Source organism: Anabrus simplex, chromosome 1 (genome assembly GCF_040414725.1).
Source record: "Anabrus simplex isolate iqAnaSimp1 chromosome 1, ASM4041472v1, whole genome shotgun sequence".
Lineage (NCBI taxonomy): Eukaryota > Metazoa > Arthropoda > Insecta > Orthoptera > Tettigoniidae > Anabrus > Anabrus simplex.
In genome coordinates this window covers 427698042-427710684 of record NC_090265.1, presented here as the reverse complement: position 1 = coordinate 427710684, position 12643 = coordinate 427698042, and the positions used below count along the sequence as shown (strand labels likewise).

General features: G+C 38.2%; 1 protein-coding gene across 1 annotated transcript in view; it reads left to right on the top strand.

The window, feature by feature from the left end:
* The window catches only part of LOC136866925 (diacylglycerol lipase-alpha), a 245167-nt gene that overhangs the window by 133260 nt on the left and 99264 nt on the right, over window positions 1–12643 (top strand). The window contains exon 11 of the mRNA XM_067144016.2: window positions 2573–2799. Within this exon, the coding sequence (XP_067000117.1) occupies window positions 2573–2799 (227 nt within the window). The remainder of the gene's footprint in view (window positions 1–2572; window positions 2800–12643) is intronic.

Sequence of the window (12643 nt, the reverse complement as noted above, 5' to 3'; positions counted from 1 at the left end):
AGTAGATTCCGCTGGCGAGAAAATGTGAAACGGCGTCAGCTGAGTGGAGATGTAGCAGGACCCGACGTGTAGGGACGAAGTCTTGCAGTATCCTTGAGACGCTTCGGGCTGGGACGTGTGCCATTTGGAGTTTGGCAAGTAAGTCCTGGTCAGAGAGAGCGGGATCGATGTCATGGAGCACGCAGCTGGACATGGTGCTGGGGAGGCTGACTACCAACTAGGTGTCGGCCTAATATGCTGATTGAATCGGCGGGAAGCTAAGTTATAGATGGTGAGCCACCCGGCCGAGCAAAAATGATTTGAAGGTGCGACGGAGTTCGGTGCAATCCAAATCAGAGGAGAGAGTTCCCGTGGAGGCCACTGCATAGGCTATTTGAAGCCACCAGCTGTGCCAATGCACTATGAGAGCTATGTCTCATTTCCAAAAAATAGATGCCTGCCTGGCCATCAAATGATGTAGATGGTGATTCCCATAGGGAACCTAAAATATTTGTCCTGAATGAGTAAATTTAACTTAGCACACAAGGGAGAAACGCAGGCAACCAAGAATGAGTTAGCTGGAAAATTTATAATGTCCAATAACGGACCATTATATTGGTATTATAAATTTACTCATTCAGGACAAATATTTTAGGTTCCCTATGGGAATCACCATCTACATCATTTGATGGCCAGGCAGGCATCTATTTTTTGGAAATGAGACATAGCTCTCATAGTGCATTGGCACTGCTGGTGGCTTCAAATAGCCTATGCAGTGGCCTCCACGGTCATCGCTGGATCAGCTCTTGAACTCTTCGTACGTCTCAGAACTCCCCTTACTCCTTAATTTTTTTGTCGGCCGGGTGGCTCAGCATCTCTACTCCAGCTACTTCGCCGACTTCAAAAAAAGCAAATTGGCTGACGCCTTGTTGGAAGTTAGCCACCCCTATACCTCCTCTTTTCTCTTCACCATGACAACCACTACCACTCCTACCACAACAACAACCACCACGACCTGCGCACTTCACATTCCATACCTTCCTGTCACTACGGTTACGTACTCCCATTCTTCCCCTATTCTGACTACGACCCTTCCTCTGCCGCCATACCCTGATCCGCCCAGTTACCTGTACATCCCTCCCCGCTACTTCAACCGTTCGACCATCACTGAAGAAACCTCTGCTACGACACCAGTCATACAGCCTTCACCTCCAGCAGACACCATGTGCCATTCAACACCACCACTGCCAGATCGCACCACTATGCCTAGTTGTGTCTTACGCGGCGTGGATCCTGACATCTCAGATCGAGAGGTTATCCAAGAGGCATTCCTGTGCGTCGTGCCTTCCGAATTTGGAACAACTCCGGACCAACCTATCTCGTCCGTCTCCACCTGCCTACGGAAGAAGCAGTCCAACGTCTTCTTACCAGCGGGGCACGTATCTACGGTCGTCAACATCAAGTGGAACCTTCACGCTCCCCTCCTAGAACTTCCAACAGCCCACGTCTTCGACCCCGGCCAGCCCCCTCATATCGAACTCCCTCGCACGTTCGTCCACCAACTCAATTCTCCTTCTCACCACCCTTACCAGCCGACCTTCTCAGACTTCTCCTCACCTCCTTGTACAATATCTCCGCAACCTTACACCTACTAACCTTTCATGGCAGTTCTAGTACTCCTCTCTGAATTTTCACCCGTCACACACATCCCTGGTACTTAAATAACATCCGTGCACACCTCCTCAACCATTAATTCCCCTTACCCTCCTCCTTACAATATTGGTCCTTCCCCAACTCTTTCAACATCTCCGGCCCGGGAGACGGCGATACTGTCTAGGGGCCCGCCTCGCCCGAAGGGCGGGGAATGAAACACGTTGCAGCAGCAGCAGCCTCCACGGTATGCACTAGCCTTGCGTCTTGGGTGTATTGCTAAGTCCCAACTGACGAGCCTAACTTAGCACACGAGGGCGAAACGCAGGCAACCAAGAATGAGTTAGCTGGAAAATTTATAATGTCCAATAACGGACCATTATATTGGTATTATAAATTTACTCATTCAGGACAAATATTTTAGGTTCCCTATGGGAATCACCACCTACAGCATTATACATACACAATTCTTTCTTTCTTTTTGCTGTCTGAACTTCTTTGTCACTACTCATTTTCAATTGTGTGTTTGGTGTTTGGAAGTTGAAAACAAATGAAAGAGTAAATAGAAGCAATATCACCACAAAGCTTAGTTCTCAGTTTTGCCGCTACAAAATTGTGATTGTGTGGCAAATTTAACTGTTTAAAATAAAGATTGGTTTACACAACTAAAAATATGGAAAAAAAAGAATCCAAATAGGTCAAAATAGAAGAGTCTGGGAGAATTTTGAAAATTAGGGCCAAATACAGGAGCTCCCAGGAAATACGGGAGGGTTGGCAACCTTAGTGGTAAAACACTAGGAACACAGGACCGACACTGAAGGAGAAAAGAAGTTGCATGCATCGTAAATTTCATGAAAGATTGTGTTAGTTAAAGTTAGTAGAGTTGTAAGCATTATATCTTTCTTTGTCTCTATACATTGGTTGTGACATGTTATTTTGACAGTGGAAGACGATATTCTGCAGTGTGATATGTTGTGGCTGTGCACCTGTTCCTACATCAGCAGTTGAACTCCAAGCTTCTAGTATGGTTGATTACCAAAGAGAAAAGGATGCTGCTCGTGAGGTGACTATGCACCCTTCGGATTCTAGCATTGCTCTCACTGTCCACCAGCCTTTGTATCCACCTGGGAAGATCATCCACATTGTGCGGCATCATCCTACCAAAGGAGAGTAAGTATCGTTTGCTCCTGTTAACAAACTAATACCAGCTAATATTAAAGTTGCAATAGAAGACAGAATATTAACATATTTAATTATAAGTAGACTATCATTAAGAACCTTTATTCTAATGACCAGAATCATGATTATGATCACAGATCTTATCAGAATGAATGTGACAATATTTTGATTATGAATTATGTGATGTCTCGTGCCGCAGGTCAGCACACATTGAAAGTTGGTCTTGTGAAAATGAGCCTTTATATTACAGGTTTTCACACAAACTATGGGTTACATTTGATATTCTAATATTGCTAGGTAATTCAAGGCCTCAGGTAAATGCCACAACAATAAATTTAGCATGATAGCATAACCTCTTCCGATTGGGGGCCTCATGTTTTAAACACTCGATTACACATACTCAGAACACATTGGTGCACCATAGTGAGTGAAAGTGTTGGCCAGTATATAAGATCCTAGTTTGATTTTGTTAGCAAATAGACTTGCTAACAAATATAAGTGACCTTATAATGAATACAAGTATATTATTTATTAACAAGGAACTATGAGCATTGAAAATTTGTAACAAAAGTTTAGAAGAGTTGAAGATTTGTACATCTAAGTATCAATTCTGACTCCTTATGTGGGGTAACTTTAGAAAGCTCTCCCTCACCAAGATGATGGTACCTTAATGGCTGCTGTATGACCCTAAAGAACAAAGATATGGTGGGATTTGAAAATGGGAGAATTTTTCATTTGCTTCATAAATTCCATAAATTCCAACCCACCATTCTTATGCCTGATATAACAGTACCATTGCAGTAGACTTAGGGCAATTAGGGCAGAAGTTACAGGTATACAAAATTTTGAAAATTAACAAATTTATTGCAACACATGCTCTGGCTATATAATTAGCCATCTGTGTTGCTAGGTAGCCAGCCAGATAAGTTAGTTCACAATAAATAATGTCAATAACAAAACAGCCGAAAAGATAAAATTAGTTAATCAGTTTTTATTTATTGACATGACACTTACCGACTGTCATGTCATTCATCTCTCTCTGTAGTTATAATCAGCCACTTGTAAACAAATTGCATTGAATTGATTATTTAACATGTCTTTCATTTCGCCCAAAGTCAGACTTGCACTGGGCGACTTCAGGTGACTTCACAAAATCCCAGTGGGGGTCATTCCCTCTTCTGTCCCCACTGTATATGTTTTGTTGTTTATTTTTCATACATGGTTTTAAAAATGCAAATTAGTAATTTCATAATTTTGTCCCTAGTGTATATACAGTGTTACTACAGGCCATTTGGTAAATGAAGACTGACTCTTGGAGGTGCCACAGTGCCACATTAATTCTACCAACAATACTAGCATACCAACCTAATTTTAGTACCATTTATACAAATGAAAGGGTGTCTGACTTTATCATCAACTTGTCCTGAAACACCGAGTTGTAGTTATTAACCCTTTTAGGACCGAGTATATTCAAGGATGGTGCACCTAAGAAGACCAGCTGTTTAGCATGTGGTATGGCAAAAAAGATCAAGGCATTCAAGGCATATTTTTCACATCTCTTTTCAGAAATCTATAACTTAGTCTATAAGTTTTTTCCAAAATCTTGAGAAAAAATCCTTTTTCTTATGAGATGTAAATGGAGGCAGTTTGAATAAAATTAATATTTTAAAATAAGCAATATTTTATATATACACTAAACATGTTTTTAAACGTTGAAAACTAACCAAAATTTATCCATGGTAAATGTATTATTTACATTATTTACATTCCATACTTCATTTTCTGTACCGGTACTATCACAAATTTTCTTTGGAGTTTGGATTGTAGTTAATTAAGAAAATATTGTTGTTGTCAACTTGATCTGAAGTCTAAAAATACCAGCACAACAATAAGCACACATTGTTTGCCTACACTTGTATATATAAAGCCAGAACCTCTGAATAACACCAATACACACCTACAATATAACACACTGAAACTGACCCAATAATGTTTTAAAATGTTTCCAGTTGTTTTCCACACTAACAAAAGCTTATTTACAAATATGTTTTGCAATGCACGAACCATGGCATCCTTCTTGGCATTTGGTACACACAGTTCTTCATCTGGTCCTATAAGGGTTAAAGATGAATAATAATAATAATAATAATAATAATAATAATATTAATAATAATAATAATAATAATAATAATAATAATAATAATAATAATAATAATAATAATAATAATAATAATTGGATAATTATTTTGAGTATTGTTTTCTGTTTCGAGTGATACAGCCATCGCCTTTGTAAATAATGAGTTTTTCTCGTAAACATATGACAAGTTGTGAATTGTAGGCAGAACTCGACAAGAACTCTAACAAAGACTTGTTATATCAGATTTCTGGAAAGGAGATACCTAAATAAGAAAACGAACAAATGATGAAACTGAGAAGAGCGTACTATGTTACTTGCTGCCACACGTGGTTTGTGTTGAAACAACAACAGCAGATTGCGCATGCACCTTGGCAATAAGGCTAGCGCGGGCTGGCGCTCTGCATTAGATGTGCTGCACTGTACTTGTTGACGTTTATTTCGTGCTTTGACTCTCATACTCAATCAAACTTTAATCTGACAGTCTCAAAAGATCTTCATGACACTTAATATAGCATCATATTATTCATGTGTTAAAATGTTTGGCCTACAGATATCCTTTTATTGCATTGACGGAATATCACCAGCTGGTCTTTTTAACAAGCGTGACCATTGATGATATATCGTCAGTTGGTCTTTCTCACAAGGATTGTCACTGGCGATATATCATCAGCTGGTCCTATAAGGGTTAATAGTTACATGTGAGGAGTTGATGCAAAATGTTAGGAACATATGTTGAGTTGACAGTGCTTCACAACTTCAAACTGGGTCATAGTATGGTGTAATTCCAAGGTAGTTCGAGTAAGAGGTAGGGATCATGCACAGGTCTCCCCACCACACTTGGCCGTCAGTGACGTCATCGAGAACCCTCAGCACCTTATCTTCTGTATGGCGTAATACACAGCTGTGGGCTGTTCTGTTTTAGCCACAAGTTAGATAAGAAAACAACATTGATATTTTAACATCACCTCAGAAAAGGCATTCCACTTCACTTAAGTATTTAGATCTGTATAAAAGGTTGTAACAATGCTAAGACTGCGATTGCAGTGGAATGGCCATTTCAAATGTTCACGTTCTCAACACCTACGATAACAATAACAAGGGGCTCTAACTGTTACAGACTTGAACATTATAGTTTCCTAATATCGTTCATATCAATGGACATACTTCTTGCAGTCATCAAGCATTATACACTGTCAATAACACAAACAGCAAATGTTAGGAAATTATAACTGTCCACAACACAAACAGTGAATATTCTCCTCCGAGTACCAGGAGCTTACAAATTCCACATTAGTATTAGATAGACTATACAGGCTGTTTATATATTCCCATTACAGACTTTGAGGGCTTGCAGTGGGGACCAAGAATTAAGTTTAGCATAGGAACTTGTGTCCAGAAACGTAGCATCTTTCTGCTACCCGTAAAAAACCCAGCACAGCACTCATTCAAATCTCCCACATTTTCGGCGCCACTGACCAGAGTACATATGTCACTGAACGATCACGTGATGCCCCATACCCTTACAGGTTTGTTGACATACCATTCAGTTGAGTATGTGATTCGCATGGAGACGTGTTGTACCTACTGTTGTACTTGCGATTTTCATTCATACTACAGTACAGCAGTAATTCTTTACTACGTACACAGCAGTAAGCTGTAAGTACAGTAGTTCATCTGCACCAAAGATTTGGGCAATAGTGGATGGGTCGTAGTGGTGCAATTGCTTGGCCTGCATGTTCACCTGACTTGACACCGCTAGACTACTACCTGTGGGGTCGTATGAAAACTTGATTTTTGAGACCCCTGTGGAATCTGAGGAAGATCTACTGGTGTGGGTTATGGCTGCAGCGGATGTTGTAGGACCAGGTATTGATGATCGTGTGTAAGAGAACATAATACGTAAGTATCGTCCATGTCTGTGTTGATGTCGGTGGTCGTCACATTGAGCCCCACCTGTAACTGAACCCAGACGACAAGCAGCAGAAGTCGGACAGAATACCAAAAATGCGGAAGCTGTGAAAGTGTGCTGTGGTGGTTTTTTGCGGGTAGCGGGAAGACGGTACATTTCCAAACACAAGTTCCTATGATAAACTTAACCATCTTGGTCCCCACTGCAAGCCCTCAAAGTCTGTAATGGGAATTTAGAGACACCCTGTATAAATTAATGAGCCTGTTTATTAACATTCTTAGCACTGGTTTCATGTACAACGTAATAAACTGCCTTTCACAGAAAATTAACAGGTGTGTTATACACAAAGAATAATGCTGATATTTTTAAAGAAGTACAGTGCACTCCCGATAATTCATGTGCGGATAATTCGCTTTGCAGTTAATTTGCAGGTCTCGGAGAGTTATTTTTTAAAGTATTAATTCTTACACCCACTAATCGTCACGCTGAGTAAAATTATCTCTGCCTAGTTTAAAAGAATTTTTATGCGATTATTGAGGCTGAGAAGCAATGGTTTCATCCTTTGTGTCACAGTTGTTGGAAGAGGATGGTCATAAAATCTTCTGAACCTCGAAGCTGAGAAAGATAGCTTTCAATAATGTCTTGATTACTTCTTACTGCCACCATTTATTTAGGTCAATGGCTTTAGGGAATACATGAAAGTGTTTCATTCCTTCACATGCCTGCTATGATTTGTGCAGCCTGCAATGGCACAACAAACCATACTGAAAAGTGTACACTATTACTGCTTTTTAAGTTTTGTCACATGTATTATTAGCTCCTAGCTTCTGCATGCACAGTGATTCTTATTCGAACTACCTCTACCTCATTCAGGGCAGCTTCAACGCGAGGGTCCTGCGTAACATCACAGATCTGCTTTGGCTACTGCGCATCCCTCCCGTGATCCTTACCTTCTATTCTATGTACCTTGGTGTAATCCAACTGTTATGAGGTTGAGACATGAGGTGAAGAGGCAAGATATGGAATGTACTGTTTGTCGGTGGTTTGAGTGATAAGGCTATAACATAAAGCAGAAATAAGAACAAACTTCTCCCATGGAAAGCAACATTCTGAAGGCATCTATATAGCAGGGCCGAGAAGCTCAGATAGTAGAGTACTGGCATTTTTGAGCTGGTGTACTTGAAGGTGCTTAAATACACCAGCCTCATATTGGTACATTTACTAGCATGTAAAAGGAACTTCTGTTGGACAATGTTCTGGCTCTTCAGCATCCCTAAAAAAACTGTAATATTAATGGGACATAAAATAATTAAAATAATTATTACAATTTTATTGTAAAAGGAAACCCTCATGTTACTATCACAAGATTCAGAAAACACTACCTGTGTTCCACTGAGAGCCATTTCTGAATATCTCCACCAAATTCTTTAGGTGAAGCATTTGGATATCCGAGTTCCATAGTACCAGTACATTAGAAACAAACAAACAAACAAACAAACAAACAAACAAACAAACAAACAAACAAACAAACAAACAAACAAACAAACAAACTTCTATTTAGGATATAGAAAAACAGTTTTCTTGGGTGCAATAAAAGGCCCTTATCTCATAATATTCTGACCTGTGTGGATAAATGGGAGCTATGCAAATACCATGAATGATTGAAATGACAATGATGGACCACTAAGACAGAATCCAAAATAAATTTGACTCTACAGAAGGTTTTGTTGACAGTGTGATGGACAGTGCATTACACATTCTCAAATGCTTGTAAGTACATACTATATATGGTATCAGTATTATGACTAAATTAACTTAAAAAAATCAGTTTGACATGCTGAACAGCTATCTTTGGTAAACCAAAAAGGTTATATCATCAAGAATATACATCATGGAGCTCACCAAACTAATATTTGAAATCTTATACATTTTCCCGACTAGACAATCCTTCATTTTCCATCTCTTTAGAAACAGATCTTCCATATGCCAAAACTTTCTGGACTGGAAATGAATTGCTCTTCAGTTGCTGGCAGCTGTTTGTGGCAGCTGAAATAGTAATTTAAAGTTTAGTAATGCTGTATGATACATTGTATTCCTCTTCATTTTTACCATCCAAATCAGTCAGCATTATTTGTTTCTAAATGGCCTGGTACAATATATATGTCTTTATTATTTGCTTATCACATACATATGTACCCAATATATATCATTGTTCTTATTTACATTTTATGTTCCATATTCATTATTGTGAAATTCACTGAACATGTTGTCTAAGTGCCAATACCTCTATCAGAAATACCTTTTAACATTCCAACTCCAGTTTTCCAATCTAATATTTTCTTATTATTTCTGATTGGACATTTCTTTCAAAGATTAGCAACACAAATCAAGAGAATATCAATCTACTGTATTACTGGAAGAGCTTTCTCATTAATGCTTAATAGTTTATTTTAATTCTTGTATATTTATTATCATTATGATGTTTATCATAAGTTGCCAAAATTCTCTATATGTAGTGGGAGCCTACAGTAGTGAAAAATGAAAGAATGGAATGAAGGAGTAAAAACTTCTGGTGATCAAGCTATGTTCATTACAAATGTAAATCTGACCAAGGGGCTAAAGTTTAGTGTGAGAGTTTAAAACTCCAAACAAAAGAGTGATTCCTTCTATTTGGCTCAACATGTAACTTCGAAAGCTTCCAACTAAAGATAGAAACATACTTATTATGAGCACTTGCATTAATCCATCTGCAACCTGTTACTGGTCCTTGAAACCTTGCATAACTATGATTCCTAAAATCTGAAGGGTTTTTAAACCACTTCCAAACAGTTGCAGTAAACACAACCCTTACTTTTGTACAACTATGAGCAAAATTTAAAAGGAACCATGGGAGCACAGAAATGTATTACAACAACTTTGAATGAGATAATAAGAACTGCCATTAGATAAAGAAGAGTGGACAGCCATATATTTTATTTATTGGTGTAACATAAAGCAAATTGTAAAATAATAATAATAATAATAATAATAATAATAATAATAATAATAATAATAATAATAATAATAATAATAATAATAATAATAATAATAATAATAATTAAAAAATCAGGTAATATTGTGATACCGTACTTTTGAAAATGTTTACATTTTCCATCATGTTGCTTCAGATTTTTCCTTGCTTTTGTAATATTTATAACCGTTATTGATAACTACATGACACTTAACTACTTAGCAATTTAATACCAATTTTGCAAAGGTATAATTTATCATTATTATTTAAAATGCATCAGTACTGAAGAAACTTGTAGGTCTCACCAACATTGTTAAAGTATTCCTATTTTATAAACTATGTTTCTATATCATATTAAGAAGAGATAATTAAAAATAAATGTCTAATAAACAGCATATTAAAAGATATCAACATCGAGCTCAATATCTGCAGTTGCTTCAGTGTGGTCAGTAACCAGTATTCGGGAGATAGTGGGTTTGAACCCCACTGTTGGCAGCCCTGAAGATGGCTTTCCATGGTTTCCCATTTTCACACCAGTCAAATGCTGGTGCCATTTCCTTCCCACTCCTAGGCCTTTCAGGTCCCATCATCGCCATAAGACTTATCTGTGTTGGTGCAACATAAAGCAAATTGTAAAAATAAAATTAAAAGAAGTTATTGTATCTAAAAAAACCTGTATTTTAAATTGTGTTCAAAATAAAACATTAAAATATATTATACACTCATTGTCAATAAAAATTGTGCACCAAAAATGAGTTGGTAGAATTGTATGGGTAATTGATGTAAGTGAGTGATTACAGTATCAGAACAAAGGGATAATTGATTACAGAAGGCAGGACACTTGAACTGAGACTCTAGTACCCTGTGTCTCTAGCATGAATAAACAATATGATACGAGTAAGCAAGGGGGCTTCATATGGTATCCTGCAGTGTAGGTATCCATATTTGCTGCTGCTAGTCCTCTAGACTGTGTTAACATCTAGGCTACTACAGTTCACATGTTCGATGAGCAATAAATCTGGTGACTGGGCAGGCGATAGAAGTAAGGCAGTGTTACAGAAGCATTGCTGTGTGCATCTGAGTATTATCCTGCTGGGAAATGCCTCTTGGAAGCCCTGCCATGATGTCCTTAGCATGTTGCTGTGCTGTCAACCTCCCTTGTATAAATACTAGGGATGACCGACTGTCATATGGTGATGGCCCCCCAGATCAAGACACCAGTAGCAAAGACAACCCAGTTCCAGTCTGTAGCAGACCAGGCTTGTCATTCACAACATCACTGTAAACGGAGATAATAATGGATGGATGTCAATGACAGGACACATAATAGTGCCTTGGGGCTTAATTTCCTTCAGGTAAATTCTGGAAATGGTTTGGGCAGACAAAGGGGCCTGTAACAATGGTGTTGCATGTGCCTGGATGGTGGATACCTTAACAGTTGGATCTGCTTGTGCTTGGGGTAGGATCAGATAATTCTCTCTCCTAGTAGTCAGTTGATGGCATCCTGAGCCCTATTGCTATGTATTCATGCCCTCACATGACCACTGGTCCCATCTTGCTCTAACAATCTGGTCAGAATGACCTAGGTGATGGACAATTCATCGATATGACCATCCAGTCACATGCATTCCAATAATGTGCCCCCTCTCAAACTCTGATAACTGGATAAAATCTCTGCATGTGGTAGAGGAATGTTGAGTGGTCAGCAAGCTTTCCAAGCCAAAAGCGGTGTTCCACTCCATTCAGGTAGCCTCTGAAAATTTTTATGTAAGCTACTTGAGATGTAACTGAATGCTGAGTTTTGCAGAAAAATGACAATTCCTTCCTGGTGTGTGATTATCTTTCTTTCTTTCTTTCTTTCTTTCTTTCTTTCTTTCTTTCTTTCTTTTTTCTTTTCATTTTGTTGATGAGTGTACTTATAAAGTACCTAGGCCATCACATGTTACGTCTGAAAAATAACATTCCTTCTGCATTAACCTTGAATGTACATTGAAGTGGTATTATAGGATAAAACATGCACATTTCTTTATAACATATTTGTAGGTTCCAGGTTTTTGTATTTTCTGTATTGCTTTAGAGAGCATTCTCAATCTGAAGAGTGGTTGGTAGCAATTCTTCTCCTCTACTCCTCTCTGTAATTTGTTGATCTCTTCATTTCCTCATATGAGTTTTCTCTGATCTGTATAGAGCATTGTTGTCTAGGTCTTCCTCTTCCTCTCTTGCCTTTAATCATTCCTTCCATGACATTAACTATAAAACTATTATACCTGTAGAGATGGCCAATTGATTGGTTTCTTCTCTTTTCTATTGTTGATAATAAAGATCTTTTTCATCTGTTCTTCCAATACTTTCTTCATTTGTGAATTTTGCTATCCGTGATCTCCTCCATCCTCCTTCAGCAACATATCTCAAATGCCTCCGTACTTTCCTTACTGCATGCATGTTTCTGAGCCAAACAAGGCCACACTCCAGACATAGCACTTAATAAATCTCTTTTTGGTGTTCACATTTAGATTCCATGATGTAAACAGCACCCTTTTTTTGTAATAGGTGACCTTTGCCTGTGCAATTCTGTTCGTTATGTCTGCTTAACTTTTTCCATCTTAAGTGATTTTACTTCCAAGTAGGTAAAGGCATTTACTTTTCTGAGTGTTAAATCATTAATTCTAATGCTGACTGCAATATGTTGGCGTTTGCATATCATAATTAAAGTCTTTTTTCAAAGTTAATTTTCATGTTATGCTTCTCTCTCATTATCTTGTTCATTCTTGCTAAAGCT